At 41.8% G+C, this 24,009-nt stretch overlaps 1 protein-coding gene across 1 annotated transcript; it reads left to right on the forward strand.

Annotated features, from left to right (window-relative positions):
• Positions 1–405: 405 nt before the first annotated feature.
• Positions 406–12,585, forward strand: LOC308080344 (tripartite motif-containing protein 16-like). The gene is made up of 7 exons (XM_080422165.1): positions 406–652; positions 1,831–2,049; positions 5,715–5,810; positions 7,024–7,254; positions 7,633–7,792; positions 8,881–8,943; positions 11,374–12,585. Exons 1-7 carry the CDS (start codon positions 416–418, stop codon positions 11,910–11,912), a joined length of 1,545 nt encoding a protein of 514 aa, XP_080278291.1. The 5' UTR covers positions 406–415; the 3' UTR covers positions 11,913–12,585.
• Positions 12,586–24,009: the final 11,424 nt, after the last annotated feature.

The following is a 24,009-nucleotide window of genomic DNA, read 5'->3' on the forward strand; positions in this document are numbered from 1 at the left end:
TGGCTGTACTCACACAGCATTTACAAGAAATGGTCCCACTTCTTGTAAACGGCAGAGATAGATCTCTGTCTCCCCCTATTGGAGGAATTCCAGACTGTAGGCTATAAAAGAACCGAAGAACCCCACAGATGTGCCAGTGAGCTGTGGTCCTTTTTTGTTCACTGCCATTTATGTTGAAACATGTGGAGAAAATACAAGACTCGTAATTGGTAAAAGGTATTTTTTTGAAAAATCACTATGCCATTTATATAATCTAAAATGACTGCACTATACAATGCACTGATGTGTGTCTGGAAAAATACTTCCTCTTCACTGTCTTTAAAGCCACACCTTCTGAACACAACCAGGAAGGAGGTGACAGTGGTGTTCAGTAAAACCTTTTTTCTATGTCAGTGTGACAGTGGTGCTCAGTAAAATGGCACAACAGCAGCATGGAGTTGTTCCGAACCAGGATCACTACTGCTGCTGTTCTATCTGCCTGGACCTTCTAACGGAACCAGTGACTCTAACCTGTGGACACAGTTACTGTAGAAGCTGTATTGAGGGTTGCTGGGACCAGCAGGGTGAGGAGAGGAGAGTCTACAGCTGTCCCCAGTGCAGAGAGACCTTCAGTCCAAGACCTGTACTGAGAAAGAACAACGTACTGGCTGAGGTGAGCGGATTCGTACTAACATTACTTTACTGAGCATAAGTTGCTAGATCTGACTGAGAAAGAGTAGGCCTACTCCCAAGACTTTTGAGCCAAAAAAAATAAATGTCCAAAATGTTTGAATGCCACTGCCACAATCCAGAAAAAAAAAAATGAATGCAAAAAAAATAACAATGAATTACTAGGTATTGGTCAAAAATGGTTGTAATGTCATGACCCTATTTAAATTATCCATTAGCTGTGTTTCTTTACACAATATGTCTAATTTAAATATACTCACAATACAGCTCACTGAATCCATTCTGTTTGTGTAGGATGTGTCCAAAGTTCAAATGAGTTTGCTTTTGCTTTAGCCTGCTGTGTGTCGTTGTTTGTGGTGATTAGATATAGACAAAGCGGAAAGCGCTGAGCCACCACCTCGCCGGGTGTTTTTCTTTTCTGTTGCAACTTTGTGAACTCTGTCTCAGTGGATGGGCATGATTGCCCATGCATATTGATCATTGCCATACTGTATGTGGCCTCATTTAAAACTTTTCCCAAATGTAAGATATTTATTAGCATGTTTGCCACAAGCTATGGGATCTGTAGTCGCAGTCACATTCCCAAGTCTGCTTGTAGTTGGGGTGCACACATCCCTGGGTATGGATGGACTAGTTCCTTCCTACCAAGTATTAGTGCTTACTTCACTGTATGAATTAAGCAATGTTAACCCATTTAGACCTGGTAAAAAAATCTAGTTTTTCAGAAAACTTGGGTTAGGATTTAGAAGTTATTTAAATCGGCCTCAGGTCTAAATGGGTTAAATGTTTTTTTGGTGAAAACAGCAACTGTATCATGATATCGCTCTGAGAAAGAACATTCAAATGAAGGAACGTTAATATTTGGGGCTTTAATACGTATGCATTGTATGTAACTGTCTGCTGATATTATGCTACTCTTATGTACCGTTTAACATGCTGATCATTTGTACGCCATAAAATAAATTAAGATTATTTTAAAGGTCTGCATACTTTGCAAGACACTGTACAATAACATACACAGTCAACACAATCATTTCTCAATGTGATTTCATCATGAACCTCATAATTCCCGTTGTTGTTGTTGTTGTTGTTGTTGTTGTTGTTGTTGTTGTTGTTTTGTCATCAGTGAGTGACCCCCCCTCCTTTACTGATTACTTTCAGGTTGTGGAGAATCTGAGACAAACAGGAGGTCAGTCTTCTGCTGCTGAGGCCAAACTGGTTGGAGCCACTGCCCGACTGCAGGAGATGTGTTCCATTCATAATGAGCCAATAAAGGTCTACTGCCGCACAGACCAGCAGTGTATCTGCATTCTGTGTGCCATGGATCAGCATAAAGGACATGACACTGTGTCAGTTATAGCAGAGAGGACTGACAAACAGGTAGGACCACACTCATTTTTTTTTTAAATCATGTCATTTAGGACTATTATATTATAGATCATGTGAATCTTGGAATCCGCAGGAACAACATGTGGATAATTTGGAACTCAGACTACATGTGGCCAGCCTCTGAAGTCAGTTGTCTAAGTCTAAGAGTACAGATACTCCTGGTCAAATTTACTCCACTACAAGTAAAAGTAGCTCAGTCAAAATGTTACTCAAGTAAGAGTAAGAAAGTAATTGCTTTTAAATATACTTAAGTATTCAAAAGTACATGCTTTTAAAAATAATTAAAGTAAAAGTAAAAGTCCTTTGAAGTCCTCGACTACCTCGAGCACTGTCCCGTCGGCAGTGGCAATGATGTCCTCTGTGTTAAATACCGATACTTTAGTTGTCTTGTTATAGAGCTTGAGGCAGATCTTCCTGCACTCCATTTCTACTGCCAGTAGTAGTTCCCTTACATTCTCTGCTGTGTCTGAGACTCAGGTAATGTCATCTGATAGTCAGTCATCATGATGGGAGTTACTAGCTTATCAATCAATCAATCAAACTGTATTTATAGAGCACATTTTCACACAACCTTAGTTGACCAAAGTGCTGCACAGGTAAAAGAAAAGCAATACATCAAATCAAAGAACAAAAACAGAAAAACAAAAACATGTATGAAAACACATAACATGCATGCATATAGGAGACACAGACATAGAGCGAGATTGTTCATTTACACCTACAGTATGTACACAGAAGGTAGAAAACATTAGATAGGAGTTCAAATAGGAATATTTAGGAGTGGATGTTGTTAAAAGCCAGAGAGAAGGTGAGTTCTTTTGTAAGGACTTAAAAATCTCGATGGAGCAGATCTGATGTGGGCCACCACAAAAGCGCGGTCAGCTTAGTCTTCCTCGGGACCAGTGTGAACCCCAATGCCTCAAAAGAGAATTATTTTCTCATGAGGAAATAACAGGAGTCACACATGAGTGACACATCGCTGAGAAAGCTGCACTCAGATCACATTAATTATATTCCAGTTCTTAATGTACTTTGGTGGTAAAGACAATCTATTTGGTACAAATTCTCAGATCCAGGGCCATCAACTGTGACCTTTTTGTCAAGATACAATAATATTCAGCTTCAACGATTAGGACATGGAGCTAACTTTAAACTGCGGCCATCTGTCCTATAAAAAAAAATAATAATAAATGCATAGAGTAACTCTCATGAAGGGCGTTTTGATTACCGTGATTACACATATTTCTTCATTAGATTATAAGTAACATCTGGTGATTACCTTACAGGCTAATTCTGCATGCATACAGGTGACATAGAAAACAGAACATTCTCTCTGTTCAGTGTATGTTTGTGCAGAGACCTGCAGACACTAGCGCCAATCTTGTGGGTGCCGAGGAGCCCGAGCACCCAATGAGAAAGCCGAGCACCCACAGGAAATGTGTCGGTCGGATGACTATTGTGTGATGCTTTGTAACGTGCTGCTTTGTAACGTGCACAGGATGCATGATGTACCCGCTCTGATACCGTGTGTTATTGTGAACAGATTTCTGTCATTCAAACTCTCTCCCTGTAATCTGCAAAGTCCTTATACCAGTTATGGTTTCATAATCAGCCAATAATCAAATTGTATGACTTGAAATGTAGTAAAAAAAAGGTCCTTTTGCACACCTACTGGGACAGGTGCGTAGGAGCAGGCAGCCAGTGCATGAGACAGGAAAGAATGATGATCCTGCACACTGTCTTCACTTACAGCAAAAAAAGTTTTTTATTGCGAGTACAATGTTTCCAACTGACATTCATCAGGTATTTCTGATTATGGGGTTAAAACTTGGTTGATGTGTGTGTGACTTGTTGTTGAGTACCCTACCCACCCAACATAAATCGGCATTCCATGCCTGCAGAGATGGTGGTTGCAGAGAGGCAGGTGTTGTTTGCAAGAAATGTTGTTCTTTGTGACCACATCCTCTGCTCTCGTGAGAGCAGAGGATGTTTCATACCTACCCACACGCACAAGAGCAGAGGATGTTTCATATCTACCCACACGCACAACCGTTAACTTCACCTTGTCAAAACAAGATGGTGCCGACATGCACAGCGGTGAACTTGACCCTGTCAAAACAAGATGGCAGACAGACAAGTCGACTTGCTTGGTCTCCACACAAACTACCTTTGATTTCCTATACTGACACATCAGGTCACAATTCATGTCAGATCCTGTGTCTTGGTGAGACATGACCTTTGACACAATCTAAATGTCTCAATAGAAGAGCAGGGAGACAAAATATAACCGCCCCAATTGGATAAGTTATATTCTATTAACATACTCTACCATACAGATTCAACTAAATTACATTTCATTCATTAAAAAAAAGTTACATCGTGCCTCTAAGTAGATCTCACAACTCTTGTTTCAGAGAAGTAACTCTCTGAAACCACCTGCACTGCATGCACTGATGTGCTTGTAGAACCACTACGTTATACAAAGCCTGCAGAAACACCTATAAAAATGAAAATAGAAATGACTGAGGAACCAGAACTAAATACTTTTACTCCTATACAACCATACAATATGTAACAAAGAGGCGAGCGGAGAGGGAAGCCAGAAACATGCTAGTGTGAGAGCAGAAGTGTGGAAAAAAAGAAACAGCCAAACTAAAAGCAGTCAGTACTTTACAGCCTTGTTAGAAATGTACTTGAGTAAAAGTAAAATATTTGTCTCGGAAATGTACTCAAGTAGGTAATACAGTAAGTATCAAAAAAATCTAATACTCAAATGAAGTACAGATCCTCAGAATCTGTACTTAAGTACAGTACTCAAGTACATTTACTCTGTTACTGTCCACCACTGTTGGTCATCTATGACATATGACTCAACAGTTTCAGCCCAATCGGAGCCCCAGCCCAATCGGAGCCCCAGCCCAATCGGAGCCCCATTTATTTATGAAATTAAAGTGTTTGTATGAAACATTATGTGAAATAAATATATAATTAGTGGAGTTAGTAAATTAGCCTACTGGCAGTGTGCACAATGAATTTGGTTGTGATCGGTCCAGCGGTTAGTGAGATTAGCTCACAGACAGAGAGACACACAGACAGAGAGACACAAACAGACACCCCTCTCATACAGTAGATGGCTAGACTCATGCAGAACAATGACGTAAAAAAAAATAATATATATATATATATAAATACTTACGGTTGAAGTATAGGGATTTTGGACCCACTGAAAAGCCAAAGAGAATGTGATGTAAATCACATTTCATGTCCCAGACCTTTTTTACATTTATTTTGGTTAAGTTAGTATGTTGACTTCAGATGATGCGTGGATGGAAATCAAACTTTATGCTTGTAGACTGTCAGAGGTCACAGTACGTTTGGGGGAGATGACACAAATCGGTTTTAATGTAAATTACACATATAATGTTGCAATTTATGGGGCTTTTGAAAGAATGTCTACCATGGATCAGGAGTTCCATTGGTCTGTTGTGTGTACTGTGGTCAGTCAATTACAGAACACGCTTTTTGCTATATTGTTTGTATTTAGATGCTTATTACCATGTAATGTAAATGTCAATATATTGTAAACCCTGAATAATTTCAATAAAGTTTATTTAAAAAGGTAGAAATCAAACTCTTCTTACATTGATTCCTTGCAGAAACAGGTGGTGACGAGTCAGCAGAAAGTCCAGCAGAAGATCCAGGAGAGAAAGAAGGAACTGAACAACCTGAGACCGTCCATAGAGACTCTGAAGGTGAGTTCATGAAGGAACTGAAATATCTGAGCCGGTCCGAGACCCTGAAGATGCTGAAAGCTTATAGTTCCTGACATTGTGTAATTTACTGTGGCTGGAGGAAAGATGGTGATGCTAGGATGAGACACTATACCCAGTGTCACCAGAAACAGTAAAAGTACCCAGAATCACCCTAAAGAATCTCTTGCATATCATGCCATAGCTTTGGCTAGAGACTGAGTTTCCTCAAGTTCTCACAAGCCATACTAAACCGTGAGAAATAATGTTAATATCTGATAAATCACCACTTGTTTTGTAGGCTACCGGGCACTTGCTGAGTATTGTTTAAAGACGGGGTGCCGTGATTTTCAGTGATCCCCCCCCCCCTAAAACATAATCATCAGGTATTATGGTTATACTAGGAGGAAGATTTTTTTTCAAAAAAGTGTACAGAAATTGTTAAAATTATGTTTTTATGTGGACACGCCTCCAGTTCATTAAGTATACCTGGTTCTCACCTTAGCACCTCCTCCACCACCTTAGCACCACCCACCTGTCCTAGTCCCTCCTCCTCCTCATGCCCACACCTGTTGTGTTATGATAATGAGGGGGGGGTATATTTTTACTATGTCACTAAAGGGCTGTTTTTCTATTGGCACGTTTGACCCTCAAGGTTTCAGCCTCCAGGTAGAAACTCAAAATAGTCAGAGAAGACATAAAACACCATAAAAACACCACCAGGGGGCATAGACACATGAAAAACAGAAAAAGTGCAAAACCATGGTACCACCTCTTTAAGACTCACTGTAGCTTGCTTACCTGTCATGGCCAGGGCAATTCTAGGCCTACTTTTGTGCAGCGTCATCACTAGGGTTGGATACATGTTTCACCACGTAGGGCCTTCGTCCTACTCTTCCCTCCCAACACTCCCTTCTGGCAGGTGCTGCCCCCAGCCTGCAGGGATACATGCAGTGACAAATATCACCCTGCCCGGCTTCCCTCTCCCGAACACGGGCCAATTGTGTTCCCATAAACGCCCGACCGAGCCAGATGTACTACGGTGGATTCGAACCCAGAACCTCTGTGGTGGTGGGTAGGGACTTTACCACTGTGCCTCCCGAGCGCCTATAATGTGTCTGTGTGTGTGTGTGTGTGTGTGTGTTTGTGTGTGTCTGTTTGTGTGTGTATGCGTGCATGTGTATGTGTAATTTCTGTAACTCGCTGTGTCAACTAGAGTTCTGCAGAAGCAGCAGTGGATGCCAGTGACGAGATCTTCTGTGCGATGATCGCTTCAGTGGAGAGAAGGCGCAGTGAGGTTAAAGACCTGATCAGAGATCAGGGGCAGACTGCAGTGGCTCATGCTGAGGGACTCCAGAGGCAGCTGGAGGAGCAGATAGCCCAGCTGGAGAGGAGAAATGCTGAGCTGGAGGAGTTGTCCAGCACTGATGATGTCCATTTCATTCAGGTTCAACTCTTTTTTTTTTGTCAATCATAACCCACACACAAACTAACAAAATAATTAATCGGTAAAATCAGGCAAAAATAAGAATTAAATAACATAACTCTAACCTAACCCTAATCCTAACCCTAAAACCGAAATAAAGAAACCAAAAACTGGGAAAAAAACAAACCCAATCCGCCCAGAACCGTGAAAAATTCACGGACCCCCCTCGTGACGCGCGCGGGGGGTCCACATGCGTGCGCTACCGCACCCTTAACCTAAAAGGTCTTCCCGCGGCTATGCACGAAGCACAGGTTACAAGACAGTAGACACTTATGACTTATTGATCTCTTCCATCCTGTCTGTACTCTTCTTTGTGTCTCTCTGCTTGTCTCTCTCCAGAGCTTCCGGTCTCTCTCTATGTCCACTGTATCTCCAGTCTTGCCCAGTATCGTTCTGCGTCCTCTGGCGTCCTTCATAGATGTGAGTGATGCTGTGTCTGGTCTAAGAGACGAACTAGAAGACATCCTGAAGACAACTTGGCCACAGATATCAGACAGAGGTGGAGATGAACATGTTCTGTGTCTGTATAGGTCCACCAGTCATCGTACTAAACAGTGGCAAAAGTCACAATTAATTTGCTGCCAAAGGGTCAATTTTTTGTTGTTGTGCTGAACATCTTCTGTCTCAAAGTTTCAACTTAAGTACCCCTATATAATACATCCAGTGGCCTAATTTAGTTACAGCATGCCCCAGTGCAGGTTATTTATGATAAGCCCCCACCTTCTCAGTGCTATGCTAGTAACTAGTTATGAAGCTCACGAGTGCGCAAGTACATGCACACTAACCATTAGGCTTACCTATATTTGACCAACATTGAGTTAGATGTTACAGTCAAATTTGAATGAGTTACTTACAGTAGGCTATTGTATTGCGTGAGTCAGAGGGGTAGAGAGATTAGAATTCAGCGTCTTGGATAGTGCTCTGACACACAGTAACATACAGTAAATAGATCACGGCCAATCAAATAAACGGCCTAAATGATTTATTATATAATTATAGCTGTTATGGGAAAAAGAACATGTTGAACTGCATTCAACAAGCCTTGTATTGTGCAAAATCCTCATTCATTGGGTGGACTGCAGACTGCAACATTGCTCACAGCAAGCACAATCCAATATCAGAGTGTACCAAATCCAGAAGTTGTTATACCAGCTTTTATAGTTGTGATAAAACTCTTCAGAAAAAGGCATGATCGCTCTGCTTGCAAATGTGCTCACTGCTCAGCTTGTCAATGTAGACCTTTGACATTCAGATTATGCATGCCTACTGTGTCATCTCATCGTATGATCAAATTTGACATTGACTAATAGCTTGACAACATAGCCCAGCACACATTATTGTATGGGTTAGACAACAAGAATAGTTTATTTATAGTTCTTAGTTTGTGTAGAATAAACACTTCATTTTCTAATATATTGCTAAAGACTATTTTACCAAAACAAATTAAAACCATGACATGATGTACACAATGTTTAAGATTTCCCCTGTAAAATTTGTTTCATGAAGTGTTGCCTTTTCAAGCATGTATATAAAGGAAATGGCAGTGTGATAATGTTTTTATTAATGTGAGTTCTTCTTTGAACACAGGTGTACTTTCGAGGTGGCAAGCTGACTCACTGAAGCCTCAGACCAGAAAGGACTTTTTACAATGTGAGTACATATGGATCAGTAGTAAATGGTAAATGGTGCATTTGTGTAGCGCTTTTATCCAAAGCGCTTTACATAGATTGTGCATTACATTCACCCATTCACACACACATTCATACACCGATGGCGGAGGAAACCATGCAAGGCACCAACCTGCTCATCCGGAGCAATTAGGGGTTCAGCGTCTTGCTCAGGGACACTTCGACACTAACTCTGGGGGAGCCCCCCAGGCCGAGATCGAACTGGGAACCTTGCGGTTTCCAGTTCACTCTACCCGGCCACTCTACCCCTGAGCCACTGCCGCCCCGTAGTGTAGTGATGACTGCAGAACACACACACACACACGCACACGCACACGCACACACACGCACGTATATATTATTTAATATAAAGCAAAAATAGAAGACCTACAAGCTCACAACGCGTCACATCATGGTGAGTTGTGAGCCTGTAGATCTGCTATACTGCAAAAGTAGCCAATCTTAAAGCTCACATTGAGCTTTAAGATTGGCTACATTTCAAACATAGCAATAGAGCCGATCTACAAGCTCTCAGCACGTTGCATCGTAATGTGTGGTGACCTTGTAGATCAGGTATATTTCCAAACTAGCCAATCTGCAACCTCACAACGACAATCTACAACCTCACAATCATTGTAATGGGTTGTAGATCTAAAATATTTAAAAATAGCCAATCTACAAGCTCATACTGTAACACATTGCATTGTGACTGGTTGTGAGCTTGTAGATTGGCAGTATTTTAAAAATAGCCGATCTGCAAGCTCAACGCGTGTCTCATCACACAACGTTTTGAGCTTGTAGATCGGCTATATTTCAAAAATAGCAACAAATATGAGATCTACAAGCTCATAACATGTCGCATTGCAAAACATTGTGAGCTTGTAGATCGACTATATTTCAAACGTAAAAATTGCCAATCTACAAGCCCACGATGTGTAACATTTTGATGCATTGTGAGCTTGTAGATCGACTATATTTCCATTTTGTGGACGACACAGAAACGCCCAGATAAGCTCTCAGTCCAGACCAAATTCCTGAAATCAAATACAAATGAGAATGAGAAGGGGGGTTTACAAGGCTAAGCTAGCAATCCGTTTAAAATTGCCTAGAGGGTGGGTCGACAGTGGTGGATGTCACAAACGTAACATGCAGACTTGCGAGGCGCACCGTTGCTCTGATCTGCACCAAACTTGGCACAAACACTGTTCAGGGGTCTGCCATAACAATAGTCTCACCAGGGGCCATATGGCCCCCAGAGGCCACAGGCACACCATTGCTCCAATCCTCACCAAACTTGGCACAAATGCTGTTCAGGGGTCTATACCATGACAAGTGTCACACCAAAAAAAAACTAAATTGCACACATATGGGACACTATAGCAGTTACAGCAGTGTCTAACATTTAAATGTCCATAACTCGGTGACCATTGCTCTGATCAGCTCAATATGGATTTGAAGGCTGCGTAGTGGACTGAAAATCTAGTACTTAAAAAATAGCCGTCCTACAGTGTTACATCATGATGCATTGTAGATCGGCTATATTTCAAAAATAGCAAAAATAGCTGATCTACAGGCTCACGTGTCACATTGTTTTCTTTCATGAATTTGTTTGGTCAGTTAAAGGTTGATGATGATGATGATGTTGATGATGATGATAATAATAATAATACATTTTATTTGTAATACACTTTTCATTCACAAGGAATCTCAGAGTGCCACATGGTAAAACATCATCAATCATATAAAGTTAAAAAAGCAGGGTTTAAAAACAGACAATTCAACACGAAAATGCCCTCTGAAACTTTTTAAAAGAGTCCAGGGTCTGTGGTGCTCTCAGATCAATAGGAAGGCTGTTCCACAGGTGCGGCACTGCCGAGCAGAAGGCCCGGTCCCCCATAGTACGTAGATTTGTACCAGGGACATCGAGGAGGAATCTGCTCGTAGATCTGAGGGTGCGGGTGGAATTCTGTGGGGGCCTAATTAATTTCTGTAGGTAGGGAGGGGCATGTCCATTTATGCAGTTGTGGGTGATCAGCAGGACCTTGTTGTCGATTCTGGCTGAGACGGGGAGCCAGTGCAGTGAGAATAGGACCGGTGTTATATGATCATGCTTACGCACTCTCATTAGGATCCTGGCAGCGCTGTTTTGGATGTATTGCAGCTTCTGAATATTTTTGCCAGGAATCCCAATGAAGAGTGTGTTGCAGTAGTCCAGTCTAGAGGAGATAATGGCATGGACAAGCTTCTCTGCATCTGACAGGGTTAGAAGGGGGCGGAGTTTTGAGATGTTTTTGAGATGATAGAATGATGGTGATATTGATGATGATTGGATGATGGATCCATTGCGTGTGTGCGTGCGAGTGTCACTCAGTGAATGATGTTTTAAATGTTTACTGTCTTGTTCTCTCAACAGATTTCCATCCTCTCACACTGGACACAAACACAACACACAGAAACCTCCGTCTGTCTGAGAACAACAGAAAGGTGACATGGGTGAGACAGGCTCAGTCGTATCCTGCTCATCGTGACAGGTTTGATGACAAGACATATGTTATGTGTACGAAGGGTCTGACTGGATGCTGTTACTGGGAGGTAGAGTGGAGTGGAACAGTTGACATAGCAGTGATTTACAGAGAATTCAACAGGAAAGGATGCTATGTTGAATGCCATCTTGGATGGAATGACAAGTCCTGGACTCTGGAATGTTACCATGATGAAAACAAATACACTGTCAGACACAATAGTAGGCATACTGACCTCCCTGTCCGCCCCTCTGGCTCCCACCGAGTAGCAGTGTATTTGGACTGGCCTGCTGGGGCTCTGTCCTTCTACAGAGTGTCCTCTGACACACTGACACACCTGTACACTTTCCAGAACACATTCACACAACCCCTCTACCCAGCGTTTAATACTAAGTCTGCTTCCTCAGTGTCTCTGTGTCAGGAGAGATAATGGGCCTCATTCATGATGCTTGGATATGCACACATTTGCACTAATGTTCCCCCCATAATATGGATGCTGGGGTTCAAGTGGTTAAATTTGGGGGAAATTAAAATAACTCTCTGCATATGCCAATGGCCAGGTCAGAACAAATTGGTCAACCCACTGAGGAGAAAAATGGATGGAGACAGACAGACAGACAGACAGACAGACAGACAGACAGACAGACAGACAGAGGTTTCCTTATTCTATAGTAGGAAAATAGTAGAACTAAGGATAAAGGATAACTGATCATTAAGAGTTGCTTAATGCCTTTGTTGCTCATTGTAGCCTACTTATCAAAGGCATACTGTATATTTGATAAAATGGTATGTAATGGCTTATTTTTGGCTTAGTTTATTGATTTATTGTGTTTATCAAAGCAATATAGTTGATCCAATGCTATGCAATGATCTGTGGTTTTATTCATTTATTGTACTTATCAAAGCCATATATTTGATCAAATGCTATGTAGTACTAGCTTATGATTGTATTGGTGTGTTGTGTGATGGATGGTGAGATGGGTTGTACAATGGTGTGCTTATTAACTCTTATGTAATGCTTTGAGCAGCCCTATAGCCTAGTAACCTGTTTAAAGTCTACCTGCTTTGTCATATGGTTTCAAATAAATACAATCAGAAAGTCACCTTGTTTTGCGAGTGCAATCCTTCTATCTGAGACTTAAATACATTCTAATGGAGGGGTCTTAAACGTTTTCCGTGCCAAGGACCCCTTAGCTGAGAGAGAGAGATGAAACTACATATTGCATAAAATTGTCTTGCAGACACGTTTTTCTAATAGATTTCATAGATCAGCTTCATAAACTTGTTTGACAGCACTATCATCAGTGTTGTGTAAATTAATGTTTTTCTTTGGTTGTTTACACATGATTTTTTAGGGATGCTCAAGTAAAAAAAAAAAAAAGCCTAGGGGCCTCGATGAAGACCCATGTTCTAATGTAAGCATATGGAATGGCATGATATACTACACAATGGAGAACAATCGGCACAATCACTTAGTTAACAACAGCAATTTTACACTAAACACACATGACTCTGTCATGTTTAAAGAAAGCGTGACGTTAACATGTTGAAATACATTGTAACATTAAATAAAGGTACTAAATTTCAGACTGACTGAGGGCACACATTTTACTGTCTTGTTTAAAGGCAGTCATGTCAATGTTGTAAAACTGAATTAATGAAATGAATGAATTATTATTGAAATTGTAGTTTCCACACTATAATACAGTTAAGCCTGTAAATGGTTTGAGGTCTTTCCTTCTGGATTGGATTAAAAGAGTGTAATAATTTGTCAGAAAATGTTTCACATTAACCACTTAAACCCTATAGGCCTACTTGGTTGACTGGAGTACCTCAAGGATTTATACTAGCGACATTTTTGTTTTCACTTCACATTAAATCTTTTCGCTGAAAATAGACGATATACAAGCTCACATTGTGTCGCAATGCGACGGAATAGCTTGTAGATCTGCTGTTTTCAGCGATAGTTTTTTCCCTGCTGCTGGGGTAAAAGTGGTTAAAGGAGAGATCCGGACATTTTAAGTGTTATCTTTGATGTGTCGCTTATCACTCACCATCCTTGAAAGGGACGTTGAGTTATTTCAGAGAGTCCCGTGTCGTCATTTCTTCGACCCCCTCCGTTGGCATAATTCCTGAGAGGCTAATGCTAATGCCGAACGAGCTAACGCTGTTTGCTTATTTCTCTCCCTGGCAACACCGAGTTGCCAGGTTCTGGGAGAGAAACAAGCAACCAGCGTTAGCTCGTTCGGCATTAGCGTTAGCCTCTCAGGAACTTTCAGTGCATGTTTGAGTATCATGAGACTCTACAATGAGTAGTAGTAGAGAAAAAAAATACTTTGCATCGGTTATAATAGACGAATTTCACTTATGCACGCGCTCCCATTATGCCAACGGAGGGGGTCGAAAAAATGACGACACGGGACTCTCTGAAATAACTCAACGTCCCTTTCAAGGATGGTGAGTGATAAGCGACACATCAAAGATAACACTTAAAATGTCCGGATCTCTCCTTTAACTTAAAGGGTCTACACCATGAATTTCTTTTTTTTTTTGGTTTTTAGTATTTTTTTTTTTAACATTCAGTCATTTATTCTCATTTCAGAGATTTTCAGAATGGGCGTGTCTGAACAGGCCATTTCAGAATGTGCAATGCAAGTGATGTCACTTGCATTGCCATTGCATTGATGCTGGCCAGACAGAATTGCTCAGTAGCCCCCCCCTGCCCAAGAGGACGTTTTGGTATTGCAGCTGAAAGTGCTGTATAAGCCAGAGACAATTGACTTGGGATGAGTATATCTGAGTGATGATTTAGGCTCAAACCTTTTGAAAAAGGTTTGAGGGACATACACCATATGATATTAAATATCAAATATTTTTTTTAAATTCATGGTGTAGATCCTTTAATGTCTGTGAATTCATGGCTCAACTGTTGAACTTCAACTTGATCAATATTCACTCATATGTGTTCACATGCAAATAGATTCATTCACAGATAACTTGGAACAAAACTTGAAACAGCTGAAGGGAAAGTTAAACAACTGGTGTTATTTGTAAGAGCTGACACACTCGCTCTGGAATGCTTATGTGCTACTGTAAGTGCTGACACTACAGAGATGGGGACTCGAGTTAGGGACTCGGACTCGTGTCGCACTCGAGTCGCCAAAAACGAGACTCTCGACTCGACTCTGACTCGCCCCTCAAAGACTTGAGACTTGACTCGACTCGAGCCTCAAAGACTCGTGGACAATCTTTATTTTATGTTTTTTTTTTGGACAAATAAATGAATGAAATGCCCAAAAAACTTCCACTCCCCTGTGTCCCCCCCCCGCAAAGAAACCTCCGCTCCAGTGCGCGCTGCGCGGAGCCGGCTTCAGTCAAGCTGTTTCGTGCTGCTCATTAACGTAAACATGGAGAGGCGAGCGCAACAGCTGCTATGTGTGTGGCCGCCGCGGCCTTTCATCATAAAGTTTAAATATAAAAACTTCTAAATTAAACAAATGTTTAGCTCAGAATCAGTTATATAACCTCAGTTATCTTGGCATATGCTTAAATTTTTTATAAGATGGTCGGATCATCTGTGACAGCACGTTTAGGAAACATCGGATTTTCATTTAGTTAAACCCAGCTGGGTGAATATTCAACACTTCACCACGGTAAACGCTACGCTCATGTAATGTTCACTGCATAAAAGCTGTGGTTCTCAAACCTTTTCAGGCCGTGACCCCCCAAAAGAATCATATTTGAACTGGGGATCCACATTTAGACAGTTTTTTGGTGCGCAACACAGCCCTCTTTAAGTGAATTGCTTTCACCTGCTCTGCTGTTGGACTGCTGTGCGGAGTGTGCGCAACAGGGCATATCTCCGCCAAGCCAGGGTGACCTACCCAGGCCCATGAAATTCATATGCAGGCATAGTAGCCAATTAGAATGAAATCTGCAAAAACTGACTCATATACTGATACAGAACCATATTGGCTATATATTATCGCTGTCGGGTGGAAATCTTGGATGTTCCTTTTTTATTATTATTTAAAAACAATTAAAAATCGTGAAAATAGCCAATCTACAAGCTGTAATAAATTAATAATTAAGAAATACTATATTTTAAAGAGTGAAAAATCAACTAAAGTCATTATTAGTGCAAGTTCAATCACATTTCATTTGAATGAAAAAAAAAATACATAAAATCTCTAATCTGTGAATCTAATGTGATTTATTATGACCTGTCTATACTTTTACATCTACTTTAAAAAGACTCGAGACTTGACTGGGACTCGACCCTCAAAGACTCGAGACTTGACTCGGACTCGACCCTCAAAGACTTGAGACTTGACTCGGACTCGACTCGACTCAACCCTCAAAGACTTGAGACTTGACTCGACTCGAGCCTCAAAGACTTGAGACTTGACTCGGACTCGAGCTCAGAGACTCGTGGACATCTCTGTGACACTAGCAGGTAAGTAGGTAGCCTACACCAGTGCCAGTTTACCAGTAATAACCACACTGGTGGCATCCCTGCAGTGTTCCATAATGACCTGCAGATGGTTGATTGATTGATTGATGTACTTTATTTAGTAAGACATGAGAACATCAGTACATGGAAGTACAAATTCACAATACAAGGTCTACTAAACTGGGAGACTCATTAAGCACTGAGCTTGTTTAAGATGAGATCCCCATGCACACAAATCATGATGATGGTGCTAGGTACAAAGGGATCAGTATGTAAACCATCATAAACACACACACACCGCTTGTGGACGTATCCCTGCAGTGTTCCATAATTACCTGTAGATGGTGCTACACACAAAGGTATATCATATATGAACAGCACATACAGCTGGTGCGGTATACAAAGCCTAATATTGCCTACCAGTTCACTGCTGTATTAAGGCCTTTTTAAAGTTAATTTTCACAACAGCAATGTGTGCTAAACTGAAGGCACGCACGCACACACGCACGCACACACACATTCACCTCTTTGTGTGAGAGTATACCTGACACTAGAGCTGCAACATTTTTTATTTAGAGTAGGCTAACCCTTTTTTAACTCCCTTTTTTACACAATTTAGTCAGTATGGCAATTAATTCCCACTGCTTGCCACTGCCAGTGAGGAGCCCCCACCGGGAGGACCGTAGGAGTATGTGCAGCAACAAAGTTCACCCTCCCTGCCCGGCTTCCCTCCCCCGAACACGGGTCAAATGTGTTCATGTAGACATGCACGTGCACACATAGACATCAGAGGAGGCTTGAGCCCCTGCCCTTTTATGTCTGTCGGTAAAAAGTGCCCTCACCAAACCATGGATGCAGAATTTATAATGGTGAAAAAAACAACAAATGCCCTTTTTCCATGCTGTACTCGAAGGCACTGAGGCAGCATTCAAGATAATTACCTCTGTCTAAACTCTCCTGAACTGGAATGCAGCCTTTAATGTTGTAAGAATGCCCCCTAGTCTCCTCTGTCTGTAAACTGTAGAAATACCTGCGCATCCGTTGGCCCGCACCTGCAGACAGTAAAGTTTACTTAATTGAGCCCCATGCCGTGCAGTGCGTGCGCATAATTATAGCCGATTTACAAGCCCACAACGAGTCGCAACGCGAGGCGTTGTGAGCTTGTAGATCGGCTATTTTTGGTGCGCGATACCGCCCGCCAAACGAAGTATATATACACAATCGAAACCAAGCGCACGGCACAACAACGCACATCTTCAATGAACACGGACCAATTTGAGACAGATTATTACTTGTCAAGCAGGAGCCTGCTGCCAAGTCTCACCCTTTGAGAGTGAGAGTCACGCAATGTAACCTCTTCACACGCCTCACGCGCCATTTCACACGATTTTTACCCCCTCTCACAGCAAAAAATAAACAAAAACTGAACGCTCGTCCTAAAACACACTGCCCCATTTTTTGTACCGAATTAACCGAATTAAAGTAATCGAAAACGGAAATAAAAAGGGGAAAAAACGCGGAAAAAAAAACGCCGTCGCCCTTTGGCCGACGGCTAGAGGTTCCCTTTGTGAATTAAAGCCCCTGCCCCTATAATTCCTTCTGCACGTCCCTGCATGTAGACACGGCCAAGCCAGATGCACCACGGTGGATTCTAACCCATAGAGTCTGTGGTGGTGGGCAGATACTCTACCCCTGCACCACCTGAGCAGACTGCTCAGCTGCTATAGCCGGCTTCCCTTTGTAACTTAAAAATGACAAAATTAACATGTTCTTAACCACTTATGCCTTCTATAATTCTTTGTACAAATTAAATATTTGAATATTTAATTATATGATATACTTTAATAAATACCATTTTTTGCGGTTTTCCACAAAAAAAAATTATGGTCATGAAAGGAGCCGGGATGACTTGGTTCCAGGCTTAAAATAACTAATATTTTCGGAAATCTCAATGCGAAAAAATAATGGGCTTTCTATCTGTGGAACCACAAAATGGCTGCGCCTGCTATGCTCTATTGTGTTTGTGTACTGTGTACTCCCCTGTCCGTGTTTCTCCCACCGGGCCAACTTGGGGTTTCCAATTAGGTGTATTGGGAGCACCTGAACAGTGCTCCCAGGGTCCTTATAAAAGACCCCCTCTCTCTCTCCCAGATGACAGTAACTTTTCCCTGTTCCTCTTTAGTTTAGTTGGTTGAGTTTACACACTCTACAACACTGTTTCCCAATGGTGTGCATCGAATCCACACACCATTCCGTTTGTGTTGGTGCCGCCTGCCTCGCGCGCACACACAGACACAACGTGCTTAAACTTAAAGGACTTTCATTTACGCGCGTGTACACAGAAAACATTCTTGTTGTGTGTGTGTGTGTGTGTGTGTGTGTGTGTGTGTGTGTGTGTGTGTGTGTGTGTGTGGGGGGGCGGACTGGCCGTGGGGGAGGTGGGGGACGCTTCGCCACCATTACATCACACACGATCATGTCACGCCGTTCACCCGCGAGTTCAACTACTTTCGCCTGCGCACTTCACCAGGTATAGTCTAGTATATATAATTTCAACACTTTAATTGGTGAACACTTTATCAATTAAAGACAATAAATCAAATTAAAAAATATCATAATTTCCATAAATAAATAGCAGATCTACAAGCTCACAACACGTCACATTGCGACGCGTTGTGAGCTTGTAGAGCTTGTAGCTTGTAGAGCTTGTAGCTTGTAGACCCCACATTACTGTACATTGATCACACATCCACACATTGCTGACATCACTGATTTTGCTGACTTACTGTATACACACCTCATACCCTTTGTATGTTGAATTTAGTTACTTTTGTACATATAAAGGTAGACGCCTCCTTCGGCTCTGAAGCGTTCGTATTTCGGGCGCGCTTCCGCTTCCGCAGGGCTAGCGGGAGGCTTCCGCGTTCGTCACAGAAGCGGATGTTCGGTAGGCCAATCAGAGGCAGGTGGGGGCGGGTCTTTTCGTAACCCAGTTCTTAACCCTTTAAGAGGCAGCAGCTGCGCAGCAACTAGTTAGTTGGAACTTGGCAAACTCCACACTCACTTTGTGAAATTCAAATAAGAGACATGGTCGCTTCGTGTGCAGCTTGGGGCTGTACAAACATAGATTGCGCGGAATCACTTTTCACTGGTAAGTGAAACAATCGTATTTTGGTTGTATTTGGCCATTAAATCATGTTCTTATAGGACTTATACTATTGTCGACTTGCAAGCTTATGAAAGCTGATACTAAATTGTCCATAATTAGTTTCCACGTGCATTTTTTTAACTGTTTTTTTATTTTTATTGATTGATGTAATATTTCATTATCAGTTTGAAAATACAGTAGTACAGTGGTACGATTACACATTGATGCTAAAAGGATAACACTAAAAGCCCTGAGGGCTTGTTTCCATGTAGGTACTGTGTATTCAATTCAATCAAGACATTTAAAGACATAGCCTACAAGACATCATCAACACTAGTAGCAGTAAAAATATATTTACAGAAACATATTGGGGGGTAATTTATTTTGGCAAGCGAGGCTTGTACAGTATATGTACAGTAAACAGTGGGGGGCGGGGGGCATGAAATCAGTTATTGGTGTTGGTACACAAAACCCTAATAACAATATTCCTAGTTACATGAACCAAAGCATCCTTGTACTGGGGTGAACATAAAAATAGCAGATCTACAAGGTAGTTGGGATGTTGTGAGCTTGTAGATGGGCTATTTAGTGGGGGGACTAGAGGGGGGAAAGTAGGAGACCTTGTATAGACCCCATAGACCCCTTGGGAACTCAGTCAACGAAATACACAGGGTTTAAGTGGTGGATAGGTTGGTGTAGAGACTTATTTTCATGTCCTGGTACATTAAGTGACTTTTTTTTAATCTCTTTTCTGTATTCATTTCACAAAGGTGGATGACTTCTGTGGATGCCAAACCAGGCCTCAACCTCATGATGTTGGACATGTTGCAAAGACGATGTGAGGAAGACCCGGACAAATATGGACGTGTGACACTCATGTTAGAAGCCATGTCCATCAAAAACATGTACAGTACACGCCACATACCCAGAGCATGTGCGGCTTTGTTAACATGGGGGATGGTCTCAACGAGACAGATGCAACGAGGCTCTTGTGTTCATGGTAGTTGGCCTACAAGGCCATTGGAAGACTCAAATTGCGTACTATCTGACAAAGACCCTGTCAGCAGACAAACAGAAACTTCTCCTCGTACATGCAATAGAACAACTGCATGCACGTAACATCAGAGTCGTATGTGTCACGATGGATGGCCATGCCTCCAATGTGAGCATGTGCAACCAACTGGGCTGTGACCTCAAGGGAAACCCTCTTCAACCTCTAAAACCCTTTTTTCCACATCCAGTTAATAGTGGAGAGAGGGTTTTTTGTGGTGATGGATGCGGCCACATGCTGAAACTGGTCAGGTGAACTGGACATATGTTCATCATCTAAACAGTGTGCAACAAAAAGATGGACTGCATGCCACCAACAGAGTGACTCACAAGCATGTGTTCTTCGACTCTCAGAAGATGAAGGTGTCCCTGGCTGCACAGACGCTGAGTCGCTCAGTTGCAGTTGCTCTCCGTACACTGAGGGATCTCGGCTATTCACAGTTTGCACGCTGTGAAGCAACGTCTGAATTCATTGAGGTATTACTGTACATGCAAACATTGGGCCTCATGCAGCAACAGTTCTTAAGAGGAAATTTCTTCTTAAACCCACTTAAGAAGTTTTTAAGAAGATGTTGGTATACTCCAATGTTTTCTTAGCTGTGATCTGTTCTTAGGTAAGAACAGAATCTATGCACACTTTCTTAAGGACATTTTTTCTTAGACCCACTTAAGAAGTTTTTAAGAAGTAAGTAAGTAAGTAAGTACATTTTATTTATAAAGCACCTTTCGAAACAGTGTTACAAAGTGCTGTACAATGGAACATAAAATACATACAATTAACAAGATACCAACAGGGTATTATAGTACAAAAATAGTGAAAAGTACAAAACAGCAAGGATAAAAACAAAAGCATTGACCTATGTGAGTCAGGTAACTTCAAAGGACAAAGTGCTTACGAAACAAAAGTGTTTTAAGCATTCTCTTAAAACATTCAACCGACTCAGCATTTTTTAATGCCAGGGGAAGGGCGTTCCACAGTGTGGGAGCAACTACTGCAAAGGCCCTGTCACCCTTTGTTTTTAGATTGGACGTGGGTATCTTCAAAAGGCCTTTGTCAGAGGACCTGAGGGACCTCACCTTGTCCTTAGGGGGCAGTAGATCAGTAATATAAAGTGGCGCTAGCCCATGTAGAGCTTTATAGGTGGTTAACAAAATTTTAAAATCTATCCTGGACCTAATTGGTAGCCAGTGAAGTGCGGCTAACACTGGTGTTATGTGTGCTCTGCGGTTAGTGTTGGTGAGAATTCTGGCCGCCGTGTTCTGTACTAGTTGAAGTTGGGATAGTGACGCACGGCTCAGAGTGGTGTAGAGTCCGTTGCAGTAATCAAGACGGGAAGAGACAAATGCATGCATGATTTTTTCCAGATCTTGAGACGTGATAATTGATTTTATTTTATGAATGTTGCGCAGATGGTAGAAACATGACTGAGTTACCTTTTTAACATGGAACTCAAAGTTCATCTGGTTGTCGAAAAAGACACCCAGGTTTTTTGCTGTCTGTTTGACATTAGTAGCCAGTGGACCAAGGGACAGCCGAATTGCATCTGAGCTACACTCGGGGCCTATGATGAGGATTTCAGTTTTATCTGGGTTAAGTTGTAGGAAATGTTGTGCCATCCAATTGTTAATGCCGGTTAAACAGTCATGCATGACTGTGAGTTTACTGAGGTTGTTTTGCTTGAATGAGAGATACAGCTGTGTATCATCAGCGTAGCAATGATATGACATACCTTCATAACTGTTAATAAGAGTACCAAGGGGTAGCATATATAGGGAGAACAGGACTGGACCAAGTATGGAGCCCTGGGGGACCCCACATGTCAAGGGAGCTGAGGAGGACGCATAACTGTCAACAGCGACAGCCACACTTCTCCCTGACAAATAGGAGGAGAACCATTCCAGGGCCGACCCGTTTAATCCCACCCACTGTTGAAGCCTATTTAGAAGGATGGAGTGATCGATTGTGTCAAAAGCTGCGCTTAAGTCGAGCAGCAACAGCACTGAACACTCACCAACATCAGCCCTCATGAGGATGTCGCTAGAGACTCTGAGGAGTGCAGTTTCAGTGCTGTGCTTCTGGCGCAAACCGGACTGAAACTTGTCAAAAATGTTATTGTTATTTAGAAAATGTAAAAGTTGATTACAGACAACCTTTTCTAATACTTTAGAAATGAACGGGAGTTTGGATATGGGTCTATAATTGGAGTGAACTAGTGGATCGAGGCTTGTTTTTTTTAGGAGTGGTTGGATAATGGCATGCTTAAAGTGATCAGGCACACAACCAGAGGATAAGGAGCTATTGATGATGGATAAAAAGTAGGGGCTTAGACAGTTAAAAGCATCTTTTAAGAGTGCAGTAGGAATGATGTCAACAGGACTAGAGGAGGGGTGCATATGTGACACGATCGGTGAAAGATCATCCAAGGAGATCATATTAAACTGGGACATTGAGGGGACTAGAGGAGGATGGTCAACTATGGTGGTACTAGGTGGTATTATCTTGGATCTAATATTGTCAACTTTGTTCAGAAAGAAAGATAAGAATTGTTCACAATCATCGTCAGAGAAGACCGGAACTGGGGGGATGGCTGGGTTAACCAGAGTGTAATGACCGTAAAAAGTGCTTTTGGCCTATTCTTATTAAGATTGATCAGATTTGAGAAATATGCCGATCTTGCATCCTCAATTTTATGATTAAAAGCAGACAGCAGTTCCTTCATATGGTTGAAATGGACTGTCTCCTTAGACTTTTTCCACTGCCGCTCTACCTTTCTGCATTCCCTTTTTAGGCTGCGGATGTCATCGTTCATCCATGGGGATGATTTAACGGCACCAGCGCATTTCTTTTTTATTTTGAGGGGGGCAACTACATCAAGGGCAGGCAGACATAAATTGTTAAAATTGCAGACGAGGTCATTGGTGGCGGTTGGAGCTGTTACATCGTTACTAAGGGCTGAAAAAGCAGAGCAAATTTTTTCAGCAGAGGAACTGTTGAGAGTGCGGGAGCGGATAGAACGTATGATGGATTGGGTCTCAACAGTAACATCTATGTTAAAAAGGATATATTTGTGGACGGAGAGAAAGAACTCACCCAAACACAAATTATTGAGGTTCACGCCCATTGTGAAAACTAAGTCCAGTGTATGGCCATGGTCATGCGTTGGCCCAGACACATGCTGAGTTAGATTTAGCGATTGAGTAAGGCTCATAAACTCATCAGTTAAGTTGTCGGAGCGATTGTCAATGTGATAGTTGAAATCTCCTGTCAGAATCAAGTTATCAAATTTCATGACAACCGATGATAAAAATTCTGAGAATTCAGTTAAAAACTCGCTTTTAGAACCTGGTGGGCGATAGCATAATAAAATAAAGAGAGGATTAGCAGATCCAATCTTAAGCAGGAGAGCTTCAAAGGTAGTAAAATTATCAATGTCCATAGAGCGGCAAGCAAATTGTTTAGAAAAAACAGCCGCTAGACCACCTCCACGTCCAGATATCCTAGGAGCATTTATAACTCTACAGGCAGCGGGACAAAACTTATTCACAGTTACGTTGTCATTTTCTTTCAGCCAAGTCTCTGTTAAAAATAAGAAATCAAGGTGATGAGAGTTTAAAAAGTCTCTTATAATGAAGGGCTTGTTACAGACTGACCTAGCGTTAATTAAAGCCATTTTAAAAGGAACAGACTTAATGGGAGGAGCTATAGGTAAGCAGGGAATGTGAGTGAGGTTTGATGGAGTGACTGTACGAGGGGTGATGTTGTTGAGTGAAGAGAGTCTGGTCCTGATAAGAACAGGGATGGACAAAGGGCAGAAGAGGGAAATGGAGTCAGCATGACCAAAAAGGAGATGCTCATGGTTATTGCAATGTAAAACT

This window comes from Gymnoscopelus braueri (assembly GCF_963280865.1).
Source record: "Gymnoscopelus braueri genome assembly, chromosome: 24".
NCBI classification, from domain to species: Eukaryota; Metazoa; Chordata; class Actinopteri; order Myctophiformes; family Myctophidae; genus Gymnoscopelus; species Gymnoscopelus braueri.

Excerpts from the sequence above, each read along its gene's own strand:
- LOC308080344 (XM_080422165.1), top strand. The coding sequence starts at position 416 with ATGGCACAACAGCAGCATGGAGTTGTTCCGAACCAGGATCACTACTGC. Across the intron at positions 653-1,830 it reads AGAACAACGTACTGGCTGAG|GTTGTGGAGAATCTGAGACA; the intron begins GTGAGCGGATTC and ends GATTACTTTCAG. Across the intron at positions 7,255-7,632 it reads ATGATGTCCATTTCATTCAG|AGCTTCCGGTCTCTCTCTAT; the intron begins GTTCAACTCTTT and ends GTCTCTCTCCAG.